This window comes from Nyctibius grandis, chromosome 19 (genome assembly GCF_013368605.1).
Source record: "Nyctibius grandis isolate bNycGra1 chromosome 19, bNycGra1.pri, whole genome shotgun sequence".
NCBI lineage: Eukaryota > Metazoa > Chordata > Aves > Nyctibiiformes > Nyctibiidae > Nyctibius > Nyctibius grandis.
This window is the reverse complement of record NC_090676.1, coordinates 1428144-1450295: the sequence shown is the minus strand read 5'-3', so window position 1 is coordinate 1450295 and position 22152 is coordinate 1428144. Positions and strand designations below refer to the sequence as shown.

At 45.9% G+C, this 22152-nt stretch overlaps 2 protein-coding genes across 3 annotated transcripts; one reads left to right on the top strand and one right to left on the bottom strand.

The window, feature by feature from the left end:
• Positions 1-1082: 1082 nt before the first annotated feature.
• Positions 1083-8804, bottom strand: ZGPAT (zinc finger CCCH-type and G-patch domain containing). The gene is made up of 6 exons (XM_068416131.1): positions 7907-8804; positions 7059-7192; positions 6147-6305; positions 4962-5093; positions 3748-4165; positions 1083-3285 (listed from the first exon to the last, which is right to left on the bottom strand). Exons 1-6 carry the CDS (start codon positions 8560-8562, stop codon positions 3147-3149), a joined length of 1638 nt encoding a protein of 545 aa, XP_068272232.1. The 5' UTR covers positions 8563-8804; the 3' UTR covers positions 1083-3146.
• A 406-nt stretch (positions 8805-9210) lies between these two features.
• ARFRP1 (ADP ribosylation factor related protein 1) lies at positions 9211-21513 on the top strand. 2 transcript variants are annotated; one of them, XM_068416272.1, is made up of 8 exons: positions 9211-9243; positions 10674-10773; positions 11161-11248; positions 11532-11614; positions 12095-12176; positions 12668-12738; positions 18919-19019; positions 20612-21513. In XM_068416272.1, exons 2-8 carry the CDS (start codon positions 10681-10683, stop codon positions 20697-20699), a joined length of 606 nt encoding a protein of 201 aa, XP_068272373.1. In that variant the 5' UTR covers positions 9211-9243; positions 10674-10680; the 3' UTR covers positions 20700-21513. The 2 variants fall into 2 exon arrangements, with proteins under 2 accessions (XP_068272373.1, XP_068272372.1); XM_068416271.1 differs by having other exon boundaries at positions 9213-9280.
• Positions 21514-22152: the final 639 nt, after the last annotated feature.

Here is a 22152-nt window from a genome sequence, read left to right as displayed (position 1 = left end):
TTCCAAAATTCAGGACGGGGGTATGAAGGAGATGCACGTTTTCTCCAGAATCCCCTGCCTGTCACAGGGGTTTTCTTGCCACAAATTCAGTAGTTTTATGTAATTTCAGGTTTACAGAAGACAGTGCTTCAAGGACCACGCTCTCTGAAGCCTCCTCACCTGCAGCCAAGATCTCAGCAGTTCCACACAAAAAATCCAGTCCCCCTCCCCACAAGACAACCGGAATTTTTTTCTGTTGAAAAAAAACAACGTCCCACACCTCTGAACTCAACAATTCATTCACCACAGAAGTAATCGGTTCCCACTCGACCTCTAGATTCAAGCCATGGGACCCCAGCAGCACTGCCAAGCTCAAGCACCTTCTCTTCCTTTTCAAGCCCAGACGCTTCCTGAGCACAAAGCATTCAGCAGCACAAAGCCTGCAGCCTCCTCGCAGCCAACTGAAGGTTTCACCCAGCTGATGCTTCCCCACTGCAGAGCAGGAATCCTGCCTGTCCAGTCCAGCTAGCTGCAACAGCATCCCCGACAACGCTGCCATTTCTGTACGCATCAGGGGTTTTTAAACCCTTATTTTTCAACCCCTGGTTTAGCAGCCGATACCCAAGTTTGCCAAGCAAGCAACCACCACTTACTTTGCAGAAACTCAAAAGCTGGTGAGCGTGAAGAGCAGGGACCCGATCATGCTCTCTTCCTTGCCAGCCAACCTGGAGAATTTTCTTTTATTCCGCAGTTATTCCTCATTAGGGCTTCCCAAACATTTCAAACATCTTGATCTGAGCTCGCCCACTCCTCTTTAGCTCCTTCCAGAGCAGCCAGCTCCGAGCAGACACCACGCAGCACACACCACAGCTCGCTTCCTGGCCTGCAGAGGTGGGTGCTTCACGCAACGGTAGGCTGGGTTCCTCCCCGCCTTGGCTGCGAGCGGTGCTGCAGACGGGCTCTGCAGGCACCCGGCACACCAGAGCACCCTCTGCCGCGCTCGCTTCCCGCCGAGCTGGTTTTAGTGCCAGCAGGGGAGTAGAAGGATGGGTCGCCACAGCTCATCGTTACCTTGCAAATGAGCAACGCCTTACAAGGACAGAAGGGAAAAATAAAACCCAACTTTATTCACCAGGGACGTGAACTGCCTTGGGTGGGAGGGCAGCCATTCACAGAGGAGTCTGACACGGGAGGCTGTGGAGATCCCAAGGAAGGGTCAAAATACGACTTAGCTGAGGCACAGGGCTCACACACCCCGTTCTTAACGAGAGGATGATGTTAAATGGTGTCAGAGCACAAAACCAACCTGAGAAATTTCTCTGCCCGGCGCAGGTCACCAGTCATGGGCCACTTCAGCAAGCACCCATGCTAAGCTGGGCCCATTAATCCTTGTCATCACTCAACACTTGAGAGTGGGAAACAAACAGTCATTTGTGAGGGAAGGGCACTGAGCAACTGTTGTTAAACCCTTGAGTTAAGCCCAGCACGTGGAGAACACGAATTCAGAACAATAATGATCAGCCAATTCAGTTAGGAACCGAGGGATGCTGAAGTGCTCAAGGCCACCCACACCTTCCACATCTACACGGTGCCCATCACAGCAGGAGCCAAGCGTTCTCCAGGAGCAGAGGGTCACCCTAACAGGTTTCCTGAAGATGTTCATCTCGTTTAGTTTTGCTGTCACTCTGCCTTTGCTGAGGTGTGTCTGCAGCAATGCTAAATCCCACATGACTTGAACAACTCTGATCGTATCTCCTGCAGCTTTAGATTTTCTGGTTAGTTTGGCAGCCTGACCCTACCAGTCGGCGCAGCCCTGCCCAGGCTGACAGCTTTATAAGTTTCTTAGGAACAGATAAAAAAAGTGGTACTAAAGGAGCAAAACTTTTCATTGGAAAAATGACTACCAGAATAAAAGGAAATCGATTTCTTAAATTAAGCAAAAAAAAGTGTCCTTAAGATACTGGCATGAAATTGCAAATTTTTTAAAAAAAGCCATTACAATGCACAAGTCCCACCAGAAACTGAGTCTGATGAAACCACCATCTCCTCTGGGGCAAGGCCTGGCTGCTGCCAATGTAGAATATAACCTAGGGGAGAAGACATCCTTCCTGTCCACAGACTCTCCACGCTGCAGGGAAGGGCACTTCGCTTGCTGGGCCTGCTTCCAGCAGAGCCTGGAGCTCCCCCACAGACAGGGCTGCGTGCTGGGCACACATACACCTCCTGATCTCTGTGCTCATCCGGGGCCCTGTCCATCCTGGATCTGGGTCCTGAGGGTTTTTTAATAAAAGGACCTCTGTTCAGCGAGCCACCTAGGACAGGAAAACTCAAGTAATGATGGCAAAAATCACAAGGCTCCCCGTGGAGTCGTTCTATGAGGTTTGAGAATCTGTACTCTGCTGTCTTATTCCCCCAGCTTTGGCACTCTGCTTGGGGAACCGTGCAGCTTCCCGTGCCAAGTCAACGAGTTAGGCTACAGCATGTCCTAGGGATACTCTTACAGTCAAACTGATGAAATCTGATGCTTGAGGCCACTAGTACCCACCTCCACGCTGCCAGTTTTCTGTCTGTTCATTACACTGGGGCTACAAGGAACTGCTCCCAAAACAACTGAGTTCTCTGCTAAAGCCCACAGCAAAAACCTGAAGGCAGAGAGCAGCTGAAGCCACTTGCCTTTGTTGTTTTCACCCAGAACGAGCTTTTTCTGAGTGTGCTCAGGACCCTGCCTCCGCTTGTGCTCGTCAGTTGGCTGCAAACACAAGCCACAGTTGATGGCAGGATGTGGGGCTTTCAAAGCCCCTCCTCAGCTGGTGCGTAGCCAGCAGTGTTACCACCTGAGTAGCTACACCCTCTGGATGGAGGTGCCACAGCAGTGACAACAGAGAAAAGAAGTGTACAAGAGAGCAGAGAATCGTATTTCTTGTAGCTAGTCCTTACACAAGGCTCAGGCTTACTGAATGCTTTCAGGGCTGGATGGATGCATCCTCCTCCCCCTCCCAGCAGAGCTCCGAAGCATCTCGTTTTAGAAACAACTGCTTCTCAGCCCAGTTTTCAGGCTGGGCAGCCTGAGGCCCAGAGGAGCAGGATGGCTCACCCAGGCTCTGAGGCCACGAGCGCCAGGGCTGGCTAGAAGGAGAATCACTGCAGTCAAACGCCTTTCTCAGAGACTAGAATTCAGTCATCTTCTTATGCGTGTCTGCTTTCTTCTGCTCCCGCTGCAGACTGGCTTCCTGGGCCTGCAGCTGCCCCAGCTGTCTGTGTGCATTAGCCAGCTTCTCCTCCAGCTGAGCTGTAGCCACGCTGTGCCTGAAAGCAAAAAGCATTACGGCAATGTCATCCTGCATGAGATCAAAGGCTCGTCATCGTTCTCAGGAGGGTTTGCCCTTTCCTGTGGGATCAGTGCAAGTGACTTGCTGAAAACCAGGAAGAACCTGATGCTCAGCACAATCTGGGCTAGAAAATATCCTCCTGTGATGCTCAACAGCAATGCTACAGAGATGGGCCTGAGGAGAGGACGCCAGTACCTTCCCTCAGAGAGCTCCTCTCTTTGCCACAGCCTGAATTCCAGCCAAAGGACCCCAGATACATCTGCCAGTGTCCAAGCTGGTCTGAAGCACACGCTAAAGTCTCTCTCCTCCACCTCCCCTTAGGTCTCATCCAGATTATGTCTCACTTGTTCCTCCTGCACCTCATTTCAAGCCCACCCCTTCCCAGAAACACCAAGAATCCTCAGTTCATGCTGCAGTCCCACACAGAATGTTTTCCTACCGTCCAATGTTGCGTTCCAGGGCCTGCTGGATTCCTCTGATATCCCTTTGCGTTCGTTCAATCTTCTCCATCGTCTGGAAGAGGCGGACGCTCAGGGCCTTCCTGGTGCTCTTGCTAGCATGGTAGATCTCTTTGCTGTTCCTCTGCGGCAGTGCCACCCCTCCAGTCCTCTCCCCAGCACTCTTCCCTCGCAGTTTCTCATTCAAGAAGTCAAACACGTTGTGGGGAGGCTTACGGCTGCCTGCAGGGGACTGTCCAGAGCTGCTTCCCTTTGCTCGGCATTTCCTTGATTTGCCTGGGTCCAGCTTCCCCTGTTTCTTCTTCTGAAGCACCTCAGCACACTGGTCGAGGGACTTCCCTCGAGGAAGTACCACAGCCTGCACCGGCTCCACTCGGCCCTCAGAATTCTTCCCTAACCCTGAGGAGAGACACCAAGCGATTACTGCAAGTGGGGACGTCCCCTCTCGAGTCACCTCCCACCACAAGCTCACGCTGACAGTCACAAGCTTAGAACAGGCAAACAGGCTTTTGAGGTACAAAAAGCCACGACCACCTGCCAAGTCAAGGGCAGTGGCAAAGGCCACAGCACGGTGGATGCTGCGACAGGAGCCTTCTACAGAAGATATGTGACAAAAAGCCTGAGGCCATCTGTCAGGCTGGTTTCTACGAAACTAGGTTCAGCCTCACGTTCTCAGCTTCTTCTTAAAACTGGTTTGGTTCCTCTGCGAGAACTAGAGACAAACCCAAGTAGCAGGCTGCCCTCTGAAAGCCCCCAAGGCTCCACACAATTTGTGTACTGAGAAGCTAGTTCAGCAGGCTTTGAAGTCTGTGTCTAGAGCCAGGAGATGCTTTAACACAGACATCAGAAGCTTCACAGATCAGTTCCCTTCTACCTACAGCCTTTGAACATCTCACACAACAGTTCTCACGGCTTTAATCATGAACTTGACCATGGTTCCAAATGCCTCCAATTTTTGCTATTACCATACAGGGGCTGATACACACTTACTTCGATTAAATAAGTTATCCCTAAATAAGTTATCCCTTCTTGCCTTCTAACACAGCTGTGATCCACCATGTAGCTTGAGCCTTATCTAACAGGCCCTTCAGCACAGGAAAGTTTCAGTTTCATCCAAAATCTTGTTTTTCTTAACTAGCTTTTGGATCCACTGAGGCAGTCAGGCTCTCACAGCACCAGGACCTTCTCCCCTTACCTTTCCCAAACTCATATCCCATCCGAACCAGCAGTTTGGAGCCGATACCACGGGTATGGGCTTCCCAGCCACCGAAAGAGGAACTGCACGCAGGAGTCCACTCCCCGTTCTCTGGAACTCCTGAATCTATCACTGTGGCACAGAAGAGAAGGATCAGTGAAACACAGAAACAAAGCTGCTATGCAAAACCTTCATCTGGGGCACCCACACGGCATGGAAACCCCTCACAAGGCAGTACAATATACTTCTGCCACCCTAGAATCACTCGGCTGCTCCTCCAGCCTTACTGAGTTCCTGCTGAGCTGTCACCTTTTATGAACACAGCACAGTGAGTCACTTAAACAAGAGATCTCACTTGATTTAAAGCACATACCATCTCACAGTTCCAGGCAGAATCATCCAGAAGTTTTTATGCTTCCTTTCCTTCCTGCTAGGATGGTGATACAGACTGACACACACCATCAGAGTAAAATCTGGCACAGTGGCACGTCATACTTCTTCTATGCCTCCAGCTCATGTCTCTGTTATGAGGCTCCTCTAGGCCACAATGCTAATTTAGTGTTACTAGGATCCAATAACCTCTACTAGGCTAAATGTAAAGAGCTCCAGAACACAACTCTGTCCCTGTGACATACCTGTGGCACTAGCACAGGGACAGTGCTGTCTGTGTAATCTCAAAGAAGTCACTTGGGCTCTCCCTGTGCCAGCTTTCAATAGTAAACCAGTGCACGGCTGTTCCTGCGACCTCATCGAGGCCCTGGGAGGACCAAACACTCACAATTACTGGGGTCTTGTACTCTTGTGTCACGGAGCCACACGGAGCTCCCAGAGACGAGGAAGTCTCCTTATTCACTTATTAGCTCACCTCAACCAGCCACACAACAGACTCAGAGCTTGGAACTCAGCTCTAAAATATCACACCCTCTTCTTTTATGTGTTGGAAGTTCCCATGGAAACCTTCAACCTTCATTAGCCCAGTAATTTGCATAAAACAAAGATTTTAGTTTGCAATTGTAACATAATAGCTAATTACCATTCTCTTTCAGCAACATATAGAGACCAGCTACTCCTTCATCAGAGGTGAGACACTTATAATGAAAGCTGCAGGAGGGTAATTCAGCAGGTCCCAGAGAAAGGCAGCCCTGGATCACAAGATGCTTTCGCTCACACTGTCCCCGCTCTCACCTTTAGCAAAACCAGAATCATCAACACTGTCCTCATCAGACTCAGCAGACAAGGCACCATCTTCACTTCGCAGCGGGGGAATGACACTGTCTCCTTCCACAACAGCCTCCTTGAGCAGCAGGGAGTCAAACTTCACAGTGTAGTAACCACTGTCGATGTCTACAGAAGGAAAAGCGAGGAGCAAGAGTTCAAGAAAGTCTCCAATACACAAGTGGCAGAGGGATTTCTTAAACAGAGTCAGCTCCAGTGGAATGACAGGGGAGAGGGGGAAGGCCCAAGGAACACGTGCTTTAAAAAATTTTGTTTTTAATTTGTGCTTAGGTTTGTGTCTTTCATTCTCACTGCAAAGAAAAGCTATTTCCACAATGCCTGTGTTGCTACTTGAAGGTTTATTTCTGAAAATGAAGATGGGCTGCTGAGAAATGGAATTAATAGAGGTTAGACTTGCTCCCCTCTGACCTAACAACAGTCAAAGACAGAAAGAGAGAATAAACCCTCACTCATCCCAGGACATGGGGAAGCCCGTATCAGCAGCTGATGGGCAGGGCCAGCTCCCCTGGCTTTTGTTTTAACAAGAGATTATTGCAATTCTAACCTAATCTGCATGCAAATTCCTGCAATACCTGACTCTTCCCCTGCAGCGCAGTTAACGTAGCCATTTCCTTGCCACACTCCTGCTCTTTATGTCTCCTTTTTGTCTAACACCCTCCTGTTTCCCAGCCTATTCCCTTCCCAAACTGACAAAATTCAGATCATTTTTCTTGCTATGTCAGGATTTTCAGTGTAGGGATGCAGCTACACAGTTACTGGTTTTCTATCATTAACCAAAATAGTCAAGTTTTATATTCACTGAAGCATCAGCCCTCATCTTCCACACAGAGCCCTGGCAAAGCACCCCCACGCAGGACTCACCAGTTATTTTGGCAGTGTACCATATCCCGTCGCTGTGTTTCGCCAGGCAGGCCGAGCCCACCTCCAGCGCGCTCAGATCGGGCTCCTGGAACGGCTGAAGCTCTTCCACAGAGACCACCTGACCATGTGAAAACCTGCCAGGAGAGGCAGAAGAGGAATTATCTCTACCTCATTTGAGCAGGCTTTAAATAAAAATTCCTTCTCTCCTTAAATGAAATGCAAAGGAGTTGTCAGCGGTGATGAACCTTCACCAGGAATTACGGAAGTTGTATTGTGCATTATTTCAATTACTCAAGTCATTCATTTTTAATCTTAAACATATTATTTAGGCCGTGTAATAAAGAATGCATCCCACCCCAGGGCCACATCCAGTAAAAAAGTTCACAGGTCCTTTGAGATAAACAGGATCACACAGGTATCTAGTCCAACCTCCTGCTCAAAGCACAACCAACTTCAAAGACTAATCAGGTTGCTCAAGACCTTATCTAGTTAAGTTCTGAAGATCTCCAAAGATGGAGACTCTACAGCAACTGGAATGTGTGCACTGTCAACAGACAAGCTTTGATATTTTATTTTAAAATACTTAATCAGTTATCAGTTTAGCCACTTGATTGATTATTTAAAGTCTCTGCAACCTTCCCATGGGATTTTCCATTTCATCCCAGAAAACAGCCAAGCTGATGCCACTGCTTACCGTAACACAGTGTAAAAACACAAACAAAAGGCAAAATTTCATTTGGTATAAAAGCCAAACACGGTACTCTCAGAGGAGGTTCATCCCTCTGAATGACAAGGCCTTTAGCTACAGGAAGGATGTAATCCCCCTCCCACCCCTTTTTCTTTTTTACCGACAGTTCTCTTTAAATCTGCATTTGTCATCCAAGAAGAACGGGCACGGCTTCAGAGACTTGTGAGTTGGGTAGAGATAAAGCACTCTGACTCCTGCGCTGCCGTCTTCCAAGTCCTCTGTCCCCACAATCATGGCGTTGTGGTACTCCAGGGTACCCCATGAACTGTAGTAGGGGGCTTTAACCTTCATCCCACTCAACTCCTCCTCCTCCTCCTCCTCTCTGCCAGATTCCTCCTCCTCTTCGGTGTACTTTGATTCATTTTTGTCACCGGTTTCCACATCTCTCTCTGATGATATCTCATCGTTATCAGCTGAAGGCTTCTCGTCAGTTCCAAGCTCAGCGATGGCTTCCCGAAAAGCTGCATACTCCTCATCCTGGGCAGAACAGTCTGGGTTGGTCCCCTGCTTCAGGAGACCTACTGGGGAGGAGGAGGAGGAGGAGGATGCATTTGTATCTAACGTAGCCAAAAGTTTGCTCTTCTTAACAGACACCAGGCTGGATTCAGTCAGTTCTATCAGCTGCTTTAAATCTTCCTGCAACTGAATCAAGTCTGACTGCTGCGAGGGGTCCAGGCCTGCCCCTAAAGCCAGCTCCACTTGCTGCAGCTGGGCATTGTAGGTCTGAATGGCTGCTTCCAGACTCTCTTCATCCATTACGAGCAAAATCAAGGTGTGTTTAACTGTGTCCTTTCCGGAAACTCAGAACATAGTCAAAGAGTTTACTTAAGATAAGCAACTTTTTGGATAAAAAGCCCTTGTTCGCAGAAGCTACCATCTACCCCACCGTCCCGCTTCTTTCCTTGGAAGCGACCTGGCGATGCTCCTGCAGCAAACAGGCGGCGAAAGGTGATGAGCGACTCCGAGGAGAGGCCAGGCCCGGCCCTGCCCTGCCCTGCCCTGCCCTGCCCCTCCCCCGCCACGGCGCACGCTCGAGCCCACCGGGCCCCCGCACGGCACCACTCCCCCCGCAGCCTGGGCGCTCGCGACGCGGCCTTTCCACTCCGAGGCCGACAGCAGCCCCTCTCCCCGTCCCTGCCTCGGCCGCTCCGCTCACCCCTCAGCTCCCCCTTGCCCTACTGCGCCGCCGCCATGACACCCCGCCCACTTCCGGCCGCCCGCGCCTCCACTTCCGGCTTCTCCAGCCAACGCGTGACGCCACTACAGCAGGGAGCCACCCCCCGTACTGCGCCTGCGCACCCGGGTCAGCTGGCGGGCCGTGGCGCTGAGCATTCTGGGAGCTGTAGTCCGCCCGCCCCGCCCCGCCGCGGCGCCAGAACTACATTTCCCAGAGCGCCCCGCGGGGCCGGTGCCGGCGGCCGGTGCCGACGGGGAACGGTGAGGCGCTGCGTGACGGGGGCGTCTCCGGTACCTGGTGAGGGGCCGCGGGCTTCGGGCCCTGTCCTCCGCCTGCCGCGCTCGGAGGGACGGCAAGGGCCACGGCGGGGCTTGCAGGGCACGGCTAGGCTTGGGGCGGGCCTGCGAGGCGCCGCCGGCCCGGCCAGGGACCTGGCTCCGGGCCGTGAGGGGGAAATGGCGGTGAGGGTCGGTTTTCCCCCTCTCCCCTGTCAGGCTGTGGCAGGGGAAGGATGGGGGGGTCTCCCGGATCTAAGGGGAGCGCGGCGGTGGTCGGGCGCGCCTAGGATCGCTTGTTGGCCCGAAAGGGGAGCGCGCCGGGGGGGTTGTCCCCAACCTGCGGCCTCGATGCCTTCCCGGGGCCGGTGTGAGCCTGCGCCTCTTGCACGGCCGGAGGTGAAGGGTCCCCGCTCCCTCGGCGGGTGAAGCCCTGAGCTGCCCTGTCCTCACGCTGAGCCCCAGAAATCCCTTACTTCTGGGCTGGAACACGTTTTTTTTTTCCCTTTCGGCAACATTGTTTGACTTCAAAGTGATTATTTATCTGCACACTTGCTCAAAGACAGTTGCCTCTCCAAGTCTTTGCCTTGAGGTTCCCTTTGTATTTAAACAGAAAAGTTGTTGCAATGTTATGTGAGTCAGCTGTAGCACTTGGTACCAACACTTCCCGTGTCTTAGAAAATCTCCTCTGCCTTGTTTGTGTAAATCCAACAACCAAAACCGTGTGGGCTTCTGCAGGTGTCGGTGCCGCTTTGTCTGATTCTTAGTCTTGTGCTTTTGGCTTGTTGACTTACCTGTCTTGTCTTCGTGGCGTTGTAAGATGACAAAATACTTGTATGGTGGGTACTGTAATAGAAGACTATTGCTAGATAAGGCTTAAATTAAGTTAGGCAGGGGATTTTTGGGGCCTTTAAGATACACTGTCCTCGGTTTGACCATTCAAGATCCTATGATATGGGATCGGGAACAAGGAGGGAGGGCCTGGCCTGTACATTCTTGCTCAAAATACCCATTCTGTGCATTTGTATGAAGTTGGCTTCATTTTCTGTGGGTCTTGCATGTACTGCAAAAGATGTTTGAGCTCTTCTTTAGCTCTCCTTTAAGCCCCAAAGCAGTCAGGGTAGTTCTCAAATGAGGGTTGAGTTTGTGGTGGATGCTGGGCACTACGTGCAGAAACAGAGGTTAAGCTCTTTGGAAGATAATCCCTCACTTGCATGCATTTGAAAATTGGATCTTGAGCTATTTGCATGATCTCTCTTAGATCAGTGATTTGTCCTGGGGTTGCCTAAATATGAGAGTTACTGATAAAAGAATAATGTTACTTGTTTATCTGGTGTTGGGAAAAACTTGCGTTGTGGAATGAGAGACTTTTGGGAATGACCTGTTTGTTAATGATTTCCTGGTACTGGTTGCAGGAGCAGGATGTATACTCTGCTGTCCGGCCTCTATGAATACATGTTCCAGAGGGATGAGTACTGCATCTTGATCCTTGGTTTGGACAATGCTGGTAAAACCGTAAGTGCTGTTTATTACCCATTGTGTGGAGGGCACATGCAATTCTAAACATCCTCCAAAGAGAAAACTTGCAACAGACAGGTCAGTCTTTCTTTGGCTGTGTTGTGAGTTACTTTAGTGATGTCACACCAAAGAATCAACTTTTCCCTCTTACTTAAATTTAGTATAAGCTTTCAGGGATGTAGCTGAGGCTTTGGTAGTCCTGTAATCACCTGTGAGCCCTTCTTTCCTTGCTAAAATAGGGAATAAGAGTGGTTTGTTCCAAGGTTTGGTAGGGCGGTATCTGTTGGAGCAGGAGTCTGCAGAAATGAAAAGGCAGGTTTGGGGTAGGATTACCCCAGCCAGTAAAATATTTGAGAGTAAATACTTTTTCTTGTTCTTTTTCAGACCTTCCTCGAACAAACTAAAACTCGATTTAACAAGAACTACAAAGGGATGAGTTTGTCCAAAATCACAACCACTGTAGGCTTAAACAGTAAGTAAATCTCTGGAATTTTTTCAGCTTTCCCGCACAGCTGGTTCTTGTTTGAAATATTTAAGAATTGACAAGGGCAAAATAGTTCCTGGAAGTAGAGATTGTATCTCCCCACTCTCCCTGGTTTTTTGTAAGAGAATAAAATAGGCTTTCTTAGCCTGTATGTGATTTGTTCCTCTAGAAGACTGTTCTACCGCGGATTCCTTAGGGGATTGTGCAGGTGTTGATGCTTTGGAGAACACCTTCAGTGTTCATTGCTTTGTCTTTCCTTCTTTCCCTCTAGTTGGTACTATTGATGTTGGCAAAACTCGGCTAATGTTCTGGGATCTTGGCGGACAGGAGGAGCTACAGTCTCTTTGGGACAAGGTTGGAGATGTATTTTTTTTTTTCTTTTATAAATGTTTTTTGTCTCTTTTAGAATTGAAGCAGTATGATCATTTAATAATCATACAGCCTTATTAGTAACCCTAGTGTTTAGCAGCAACACTCTTCCAGAGATTGGAATATCTATGCAAGATTAGCGAGGATAATGCTTAATATTTGCATTATTGTTTACAGACAGCAATTACCAACCCGTATGTGAGGGTTGTGCCAGTAGAGAGAAGCTTTTTGGGGGGGGACAGATAAGCTTTTTCACCTGTTATATTCAATAGGCCTGCAAACAGAACAGGCAATGCATTCTGTGTGCCACCATTCTCTCCAGACATATGCTATGGAAACAGCTGGCTCTAACTGGTTGATCTCTTCCATGTGTATCAAAATTGTACCAATTTAAAAAAAAAAATCAGGAAGAGGAACAAATGGTCCTAGGGAATCGATACACTAATATCTGTGTTTTCCATTCAGTATTATGCTGAATCTCATGGAGTGATCTATGTTATTGACTCCACTGATGAGGAGAGGCTCTCAGAATCTAAAAGAGCTTTTGGTGAGTACATTGTGTTTTACCTGTACTGTGATTTCATGCTGTATTGTGGCATAGCTCTCTCATTCCTGGCATGTGTGTTCCTGTGTCCTTGAAGGAAGCTCTGTGCCCTGCTGATGACACATCTGTAGTGCTTTTGCACTTTCTTGTTGAAGTCTGTCTTGTCTGTAACACAGGACTCACTTCTGTTGCCTATAATGGCCTTGAATCTCTTTTTGTGCCTATGCTAATGATTTTGAAAATTGTATTCCTTATTCTGTGTTTATCACCTTGTTAATTCTCAGTGACGTGCTTGTTGATCGAAATAAAGTTTGGAGTTTGATCTGGAAAAAATTCTCTGAAGAAAATAGACTTGAAAAGTTTTATCAAATGAAACCGTGATGCAAGATGCAGCCTCTTGCTTCATCCCTGTGTCCTGATAGCCTGTGTCATTTGCACAACTTTAACTTCCAGCACTGGCTAAACCTCTCTGTTTTTGTTTCTGTGCTTTATAGAGAAGATGATTACCAGCGAAGCTCTGGAAGGGGTTCCCATTCTGGTGTTAGCTAACAAGCAGGATGTAGAGGTAAGATTATTGCAGATTTACTTAAGTGAGCAAATAAGCCTTGGAAAGGTGAGCTCTGCATTCATGTTAAATTTTTTTCACTTTCCTGAACTGATCCTATGGCGCTTCCCTGCTGCTGGAAATAATTGCTTTGAATTTAGTTTTAATTTTTTCCTTTCTCCTCCAACCCTTTTCTGGTGGCATAAGTGAGATTACTACAGGCACGTCCATCTCAGCTGTTTTGAACTTTTTATGTAAACAGAACAGACTACGTAGCTATGGTGGGTCTTTCTTGTACCGTGACTTGATATCTTGATACTGTTTTTTCCTGTTTATTCAGCAAAAAATGTTTAGTGTGCTTTGTTTGTGCTGCTCTACTATTACCTGGGAGCAGCACAGCAAATGTATGTGAAGCAATATCATCCTCTTCCCATAGCCAGATAAGATCTGTTCAATTAAACATTCTGTTTGTCCTGGAGCATTCCATCGATGACAGCAGTGAATGGCAAGGGATAAGCAGTCGTGGTATTTTCCATGTTTCCCACCTCCTTTCCCTGTGTTGTACCTGGAATTCTAGTGCTGCAGTTCGAGTGATTAATCTCTAGGTGGAACCAGAGACTTTGAGTAGGATTTGGAGTACCAGCCCTGGCAGCTGTGGTCAGTATCTGTTTCAAAGTATGCCAGTACTTCCCAGCTTCTTCCCCTGGACTTCACACCTATCTCAGTGAGTGTACTTGTGAGAAATACTTGAGGCTTTCATAGAAATCACTTTGGCTTTAAAGGAGGATTTGGTTACACTTCACGTTTACAACACAACAGATTTCTTCGGATGATCATAAGATGATCTAGTCATAGAAATAAATGTAGTTCCACTTGAAAAGCAGCATGAGATTAAGAGATAGGACTCCTGATTTCTGGTCCTGACTCTGCTGTGAACTCTGGTATGTGGGGAAATCGACTGTCTTTTCTGTGTGGAAACCAGAATATTAACTCTCATATTTCCATGCAACTCTACAGCTTTACAGCAGGGAGCAGTCTGCACTCTTGTCTTTAGCTGTTGAGAATGAAACTATATGCAGTGACCTGGAAAGCTGTTCCAGTTTCTCTTGTGGCTGTATATGCATATTTTGTTACGGGCATACTGCAGACGCCAGCTCTTCTGGCACCCTAGCCAGACTGAGGAAAAATAATTGAACAAGTGGACTTCTTTGTATGACTAGAAAGAAGTATTTGGAAGAGGCTCTCAAGATAAAAACCATGATTGACTCCTTGCCCCTTCTGGAGGGTCCAAGACCAGCCCATAGATGCAGTCATAGAACTGTGACAAGAGATTAGCAAAACTCTACTGACTGGAGATACACCTATTCTTAAGAAATAGCTAGATTGTCTGTTTAGAGGTCTGTTCCTAGAGTATGATCTTGGATATGGACACAGAGCAAAGAGACATCAATGCTATTACCAAAACATTAAAGGAACTATAGCTTATTGTTTCCCTTGCACCAGTTTAGCAGAATTGAACATGGCAGGGTTATCACTGGTAGAGATTTTTCTGCTCTGGATCTTCAGACATATAATTGTAGTGGGGAATTCCCACCAGCATCCGTCTGTCGTCAGTGTGGATCATGATAAGGGAGGATTAGTGGTATCTTAACCTTGCTGGTATTTGCGGATGAAAGATAATTCGTGATGATTACATATTTAAAGGCCAGCAGAAGACTCGTGGTGAAATATGCCAGAAGTAGTATGTCTGACCTAGATTATTTTTTTTTTAAAGTTTACATTCCTCGCAATAAGCTAGCAAACATTCTGACTCAGTGCCTGAAATGCTTGAAATTGCATAAAGTGTAAGAATTTTTTGGCCTTGATGCTGAATTCCTCGTAGAAAAGAATTCCACTGTTGATAGGTACAACCAGCCCATGGTAAATTGCATCCACTCAGCACTGCCAAGCAGGAGTGGTGTTTGGCCGTATCAGGAGATGAAATACAGTCACAGACTGCGAAATAGCAATTCTAATATCGTGACAATACTGTATATGAGGTTTTTTGTACCAGGAGAATGCTCTGTGTTTAGCAGGGGCTTCAAAACTGGATGATTTTGTAATTAATTAAGAGACTGGGTCAAATGTGTGTTGTAGGAGAGCATTTGTTTTGTTTTTTAAAGGAACTATTGCTTTGTAGGGTAATTAAATGTCTAAGGTATAATAATTCATGTGGACTCCCTTTCAAGTCAGAATGCCACTTCTGAAAGGATTAGGTAGTTTTGCTTACCTGCTGTTTCATGCAGAAAAAGCTGCAAAATAAGAATTTATATTTGCTGTTTCGCTGTGAAGGTTTATATGAGCTCTATATGTCTGAGCTGTACAATGAAATGTTAAAACTTGAGGATAGAATGGCTCATTTTGGAACACTATGAAAAATACTGGAAAAACTGAGCTGAAAAAATAGCATATGAAAATAACTGGGTATTGTCTGATGTCTTTGGGAGGAAGTCTTGCCTTCCTAATCTTAAGATAAATTGTGGAAGTTTAATTTGAAATCTCCAGAGCATTGAAAAGCCTCCTCATCTCTTTGAAAAATGAGGAGTCACGGTGAGTAGCAGCGTATATTTGAAGACTCACAGTGTTATCTATTTTCCACACAGATGTTAGAAAATAGGCTTTCTGCTTGACAGCCATTCTAATTTCCAACTTCAGAAATACCACAGCTTCCCTGTAAAATTAGTTTTAATTTAAATAAGCTTGTTTCAATTTAAACAAGCTTATGTTTTTAAATTTAAAATAAGCTTATAATAAAAGATAGCACAGAACATAGGTCAGGTTGGTTAGGCTTTTTAGGAAGTAGCTTTAGTTAGGCTATCCACCTTTCTGTTGTTTCTATTTTAGTTCCATTCTGCTGATTGATTACTCTTGAGATGGCTGAAGAGCCTACACTTCAGATTTTATCCTGACGTTAGGCCAAGCAACAGCATCATCTTTCCTGCACTGGACTTGGCAAACAAAGACTCTACCATCCAACCTTTTTTGCATAAAACAACCACTCATGCTTTTCTGCAGGTGACTCCAGAAATGGAGCCTTGCTGCTTCATATATTTCTAGGTGTGCCATTCCCGAGTCTTAATTTGGGTAGTGCTGTTCTGAGCTCTTCATAAAAGCAATGTGGTTGTGCAGGCAGGTCAGTCCTGGCTAGACTATGCCTTGAAGAGCCTTCATGAAACAATGGTTTGGAATGCATTCCTTTGGGGAAGATGAGATGATAGAAATACGATCCGTCAAGTTGTGTGAGTTTCCTCTGAAATGTAGGGTAGATAACATCACTCCAGAAAGGTCAGCTGTGGATTTTATTATTGTAATGGTATGCTGTTTATGTGAGTGCAAATCCAGCTTCCCTAGTTTGCTCTTGGGTTATGTGGTTTCAGTTGAGAAACAAAACACATCTGTAAACACGTATTTTGTAATGTATATAGGGAGATAGGAAAGAGGGGAACTTGGAAGCCACAGCTGACATTTTCTGCTGAGCATGAGAAGCTCAAATGCTCCTCGTTCAAGTGATGGGTAATCTGCCTCATCCTCTGCTGTGAGACAAGATTTCCAGTTCATGGCTTCCCCTTGAACACTAAAAAAAGGCTTCTCTGAATTGATGGTTCAGTGGTGCTGTCCCCTCTGCTGTATTACTGTACTTCATCCCAAGGGGAAAAAGACGTTCCTCAAAACAGGTGTAGTGTAGTGATGCAGTGACATCCTAGTATAAACAGTGTAAACAGGGCAAAGTCTCCTCAGAAGCAAAACTCTTTCTGTGGAGAGCAATGGCTGGACACAGAATCCCAGAATCAGTCAGGTTGGAAGAGCCGTCTGGGATCATCGAGTCCAACCATTGCCCTGACACCACCATGGCAACTAGACCAGGGCACTAAGTGCCATGTCCAGTCTTTTCTTAAACCCCTCCAGAGATGGTGACTCCACCACCTCCCTGGGCAGCCCCTTCCAATGTCTAATAACCCTTTCTGAAACGAAATTCTTCCTAATGGCCAACCTGAACCTCCCCTGGCGAAGCCTGAGGCTGTGTCCTCTTGTCCTATCGCTAGTTGCCCGGGAGAAGAGGCCGACTCCCACTTCACTACAACCTCCTTTCAGGTAGTTTAGACTTCAGGTAGTTGTAGACAGCTTTGTGGAAGTTAGGGCAGGCCACGATTATACCAGAGGGTGAGAAAAGGAAGTGATTCTAATGGATTAAGCTGGGGGAAAAAATGGCTACAGCAATTGTAAGCTGCCCTGGGAAAAGTGGACTTCTCAAAGGCCTCAAAGATGGACAAGGTGAAGGAGGTGGATTCTGTGTGCTGCTGGATGGGTGCAGGTGTGCTGGTCTGCTGGCAGTTTTGGGGAAGTCCATTGCCTGATTGCTTTGCACAGACTTGTGCAAGTAGAAATAAAGGACAGCATGACTGTGCTCTGCACTGTCATTTCCTACCTTGAGCACTTTCTCTCAGATGTATTTTAAAAAGACTTTAAAATATATCATCATTCAGAAAAGGAGAAATTATTATACTGTGATATTAAACTGTGAGAAGCTTAAAGTATATTTCAAAAAAAGTTTGCTCGGTTGCAGCTGCCGTGGGATTTAACCTTCCTGCTGCCAAGTCTCATTTACTGAAAAAAAGTAACGACATGAAAAATAGCTCAAATTACTGACGTGCAGCTCTTCCCTCTTCCCACTTGTTGTGTGATTGACTGGTCTAGAGCTTTGCCTTAACTCAAGAGGCAGTTGGACCCACCTTTCTTATTTCACAGTGAACGTCATACCAAAACTAAAGCAGCATCTTTTACAAGCTTGTAGAGAGTGATTGTTTGCAGTAATCTCTTGCCCATCTTCCAGACCTACTGGTATGAATTCCAACTCTCAAGTTCAGTCTGACTCTTCCTATAAAGTTAATATTTGATTTTTTTTTTAAATTTATTTAGCCATTTATCCTGTGCATGACAGCTCATCTTTATGAGCTGCAGTCTTTTCATTTGGCAGAAGTCCTCAAGTAAGTTGTTAGGGCTTTGGTGCAGTGAAGTAAGTAACATTTCTGATTACGACTTCCAGCTCATTGATTGGAACTGCAAGTTTGAAATGTAACTTAGGTCATAAGAAAGTCCAGTCATCAAAAGTTGCACAACTAATGGATTCTAGGCCGTTGACAGTGGCAAATCACAAGTCTGGATTCAAGGGCACTGGGTGAATTGGCTGTCATTAAACTCATTTCAAGCCATTTCTTAAGAACCCTTCTTATTTATAAGCACTGAAACCTGCTTATTTGTCACATGGTCATCCCCACAGTAGTTTCCTGTATTTAATTTCTCCAGAACCAGTATTTTGCAAAATGGATAGCTGGTATCATTAATTACCATCTTTCTGGTAAGTTAAGGCCCAGACTTGTAGAAGACTGAATTCCTGTCTGTTCTTTCAAAGTGTACGTCCACCTGGACTAATCCTCAAGACTCACAAGGGTCCAGTTTGTCGTTTGAGTAAATACTTGCCCAAAACATGTATTTGAGCCTCATTGAAGGTCCAAAATGTCATTGCAGAGAGGAAGAAAGCTGGGCTGGTGGCCAGCTAAAGTGCTTAAATGGCTTGTCCAAGGCTTCTGCAGAAAAGTGAGCACCAAGATCAGAAAAGGATTTAAAGGCTGGTGATGTTTCTTGTACCTGCTTCTGTGTTCAGGGAGGAAGATGCAAGTCTAGACTTCAGTAGGGCAGGTCTGCTTTGTTGTGTTTGTAACTCTAAGAATAATTTTTTGTGGTAACGCTGTGATTCATGTCAGGAAAGTAATCCACTGGTTTCTTGGGGGGTTTATGCATTTGTGTATTTTAAAACCACTTCCCTGCAATCTCCTAGCAACCTTACAGAAGTGCAAGACCTGATAGTGATCAAGAACAAAGTGACACCAGGCCTCAGAAAATGTGCTGTGTTCAGTGCTGTCAGCATTTTCTCCTGCATGCAAAATGCAAACAAACAAGTCCAGGGTGGCCTTGCCTTTAATGTCAAGGAATGTGCCGACAACTTAGGAAAAATCCTTTGCTGTGTTAGTGGGTGAGGGGGCTTAACCTAACGGTGCTGTGCCATCCTGACTGAAGCAGAACTGTGGATGTGATAAGATTCACTTTGGAAGAAGGTCACCATCTCCTGTAGCATGGAAAGCAAGTTCTTGGTTTCCCTTGCAGACTTGTCTGTCAATACCTGACATCAAGACAGCGTTTAGTGACTGCATTAACAAAATTGGGAAGAGAGACTGCCTGACACAAGCCTGCTCTGCTCTTACTGGGTAAGTATGAGAATGGATGGTGGTTTAGTTAACTGGACAGCTGCAGGGTGTCACACAAGCAGAGCAGTACTGTAGGATTTAATAACCCCTGAAAGAGAGCTGCGCTGCCTTCCCAGCAGTGACAGGTACTTGTTTGTTAACCTTGGACTTGCACCAGGTCAGTAACTTCATCTGTAAATGCTGCCTATGAAACACAATGAAAATGTGCTACTGGCTGAGAGCAACGGCACTTGGAGGCATATGGAGCTGTTGATTTTTGTCTTTTATCATCCCTTCTCCCTACACATTAATCGTTGCAGTTGTTGGCTTGCTGCAGCTCCTGGCTTTTATTTAAGAAGTCAGTTGAAAATACAGCTGTTTATGCCACTGCCAGAGAAATCAGTCGTGTTCCATTGTTGGTGGAGTAATTATGCTCCTGCTTTCCTATTTTTTGACGTGCAGATGAGCTTTGTTATGTAGATAACATAACAGTCTCCAAGAGTGTTCTTACACTGGGGACGCTTGTGGTTTAAGATACAAAGGCTAGAACAGACCAAAATTTGGAAGACTGATTCTTCTTCAGGCCTACACAGCTGCGTGTCATGACCTTGACCATCCCACTAGATTCTTGCTATCTTAGCACCACTATTACAGATTGAGTCTTGCAATACTTTGGTTACACTTTCAGTTCTCTGAGTGAAAAGTGCTATTTGGCACGAGTCAAAAGTACTGTTCCAGATGGCTAGAAATGCTCCCGTCTGAATTACTGCCTGTACCGAATCCAGAGCTCTGAGGTTTCTTTTTTTAATCTAGCAAGAAAGCTGTATTATTGTACAATAAACTACTGCAAAGGGTAAGAAAAGCTTCTTAAACCATGAGAAAGATCTCTGTTGTCTGCATTGCTAAGAATCAAATGCCATGAAGCAGATGAATGACCACAAGAACAATGGTTAAGCACTGACTGGAAGAGAAGTATCAGATAATAATCTTATGAAATGCAGCCTTTTCAGTTGTTGTGGGGTTTTTGTACAAACACTTCTAGTTTTGATCTGGGTGGAATTTCCTTTCAAAATTTCAGTTTGAGTTTGCACTAAAAAAAAGTAAATTGTGGAAGTCCTGGCTGGGAAGTTATGGAGACCGGTGAGCTGGTGACTTGCTTGCAGCCCCAGTACAGATGATTTCAGAAAGTTGGAGCCAGGATTGGAAGATGTGATACAACAAGGCTGAGGCTTGTAGCAGAATAACCTCAAACCAGCTGACTGTCAAGTGGTTTGGTGCTTGTTCATCCTAAGGTTTCCACAGAGTTGATGACTAACTAAACTGGATGTAGACTTGTACAGACACCAGAAAAATAAAGGATGGAGTTTACATAGCGAAGTAAAAGAAAACAGATCCCCATTGTTTGCGTGTTTGAGAAACTAACATAGTAAGGCCAATAAGTAACTGCAGAGCAGAACCCTTCACTTGTTCTTGTAAGGGCTCAATTAGGGACGACATGAGCCGTGTTTTTTATTCTTGGTTGTTTGTTGGTTTGGTTTTTGGGGGTTGTTTTTTTTTGTTTGGGTTTTTTTTGAGTTTTTTTTAAATCTTATCTACTTATCTTATTTCCTTAGCAAAGGAGTGAACGAGGGAATTGAATGGATGGTGAAGTGCGTGGTGAGGAACATTCACCGGCCCCCAAGAAAGAAGGACATCACGTAAGAGATTCCAAGTCAGCCAAGGAACGGACAGTCTTTTTTCCACACAGTTTGGTGTTCTCTTTAAAGAAGGTGACCCACTGGATTCCTATTGCACCTGATTCTTTCCTAAGTTTGGAGACAAATGTTCTCTTTCTGGGTCTAAAAAAACTTGAGCAAAGGATTCCAACTGGATGGGGGGTGGGTATCTCTTACATTAAGTATTAAGTCATCTGCCTGAGAGCGTAGACTGAGTGGCAATCTACACGTTGTTGCAGATGCAAAGGACTTAATTTTCTACTGTATTACTTTGTGATTCTTGATTTGTTAGTCTAACAGGCTAGAGGCCAGTGACATGAAGGAACTCCTGAAGAAACTGTGTAGGTGAATATGAAAGGGGAGGGGGAGCCTGGGGAATGGCTGTCCTTTCTAACTGAGAAGGTACCTTGCTGCTCCAGCCCCATGGTTGCTATAGGTGGTGTTACTGGCCCTGTTATGCTGCTGTTTCTATAACGGGGAGAGACAGTGTTGATGATAACTCAATTTTCAGTCGGCATGTTGATTTGTAACTTTTACCTGTGGTAAATGCAGATGTGGAAGCCAGCAACTGCACAGTGGTACACTGTTTAAAATGGGTGTTTTTAATGGGACATGAACTCCAGAAGCACTGCCTTGCTCTGACTGCCAATCTCTGTTGTGCATTCTCTATAATTGTAAGAATAATTGGTATCTTCTGTAACTGGAATGAATTGAGGCCCTCTCTGTGATCTTTCTGGGCTGAAAGCTGAACCTCTGGCAGGGAAAAATCAGTATGCAATAAAGCTTCCTACTTCTTTGAACTTTTGCTGAAACAACTGACGTTTGGATCTAGTGGTGCTAGTTATTTGAAGTGCAAGAAAGAACAGAAAGGCAGCTCTCAAAGTCAAATAGTGCTCACTTCTTAGGTAGCCTCCCCAGCTAGTAATTCTGCTGACCTATCACTAACACTTCCCTGAATATCTCTTTTCACATGTATTTTACAGTGCTTTGGCAGTGGGTGTTGCTCTCTGCGTGTTTTAGTTACTCCTGGCACTGGTGACCATTCTGTGCTCTTTGCTCACACAGCTAAGGGGACGTTACTCAAGCTCTATTTCAGTAAGTTAGACAGTAGTATTTGTTTAAAGATGGGTTATTTGGCATCTGTGAAAGAACTTTCTGCTAAATTTTCTGCATGCAACTCATTGCAGATTTTTTTTAATGAGAGAATGTAATTCATTCCTTCACATGTGGGTCAAAGTGTGAGGGCAGCTGGGCTATGTCATTAAGCACATGAAGTCAGTGGAAATAATTACACACTGGAAAGCAGAATCTTACTTCTCAGTAATGCTAGGATAGGAGAAGGCTAGGCAAACTGCCAGATAAGATATCAAATCCCTTTCAATTACTTGCTGTTGTTGGAACAGGTGGTATAACACAGTACCTGAACTTGAATTTGAATG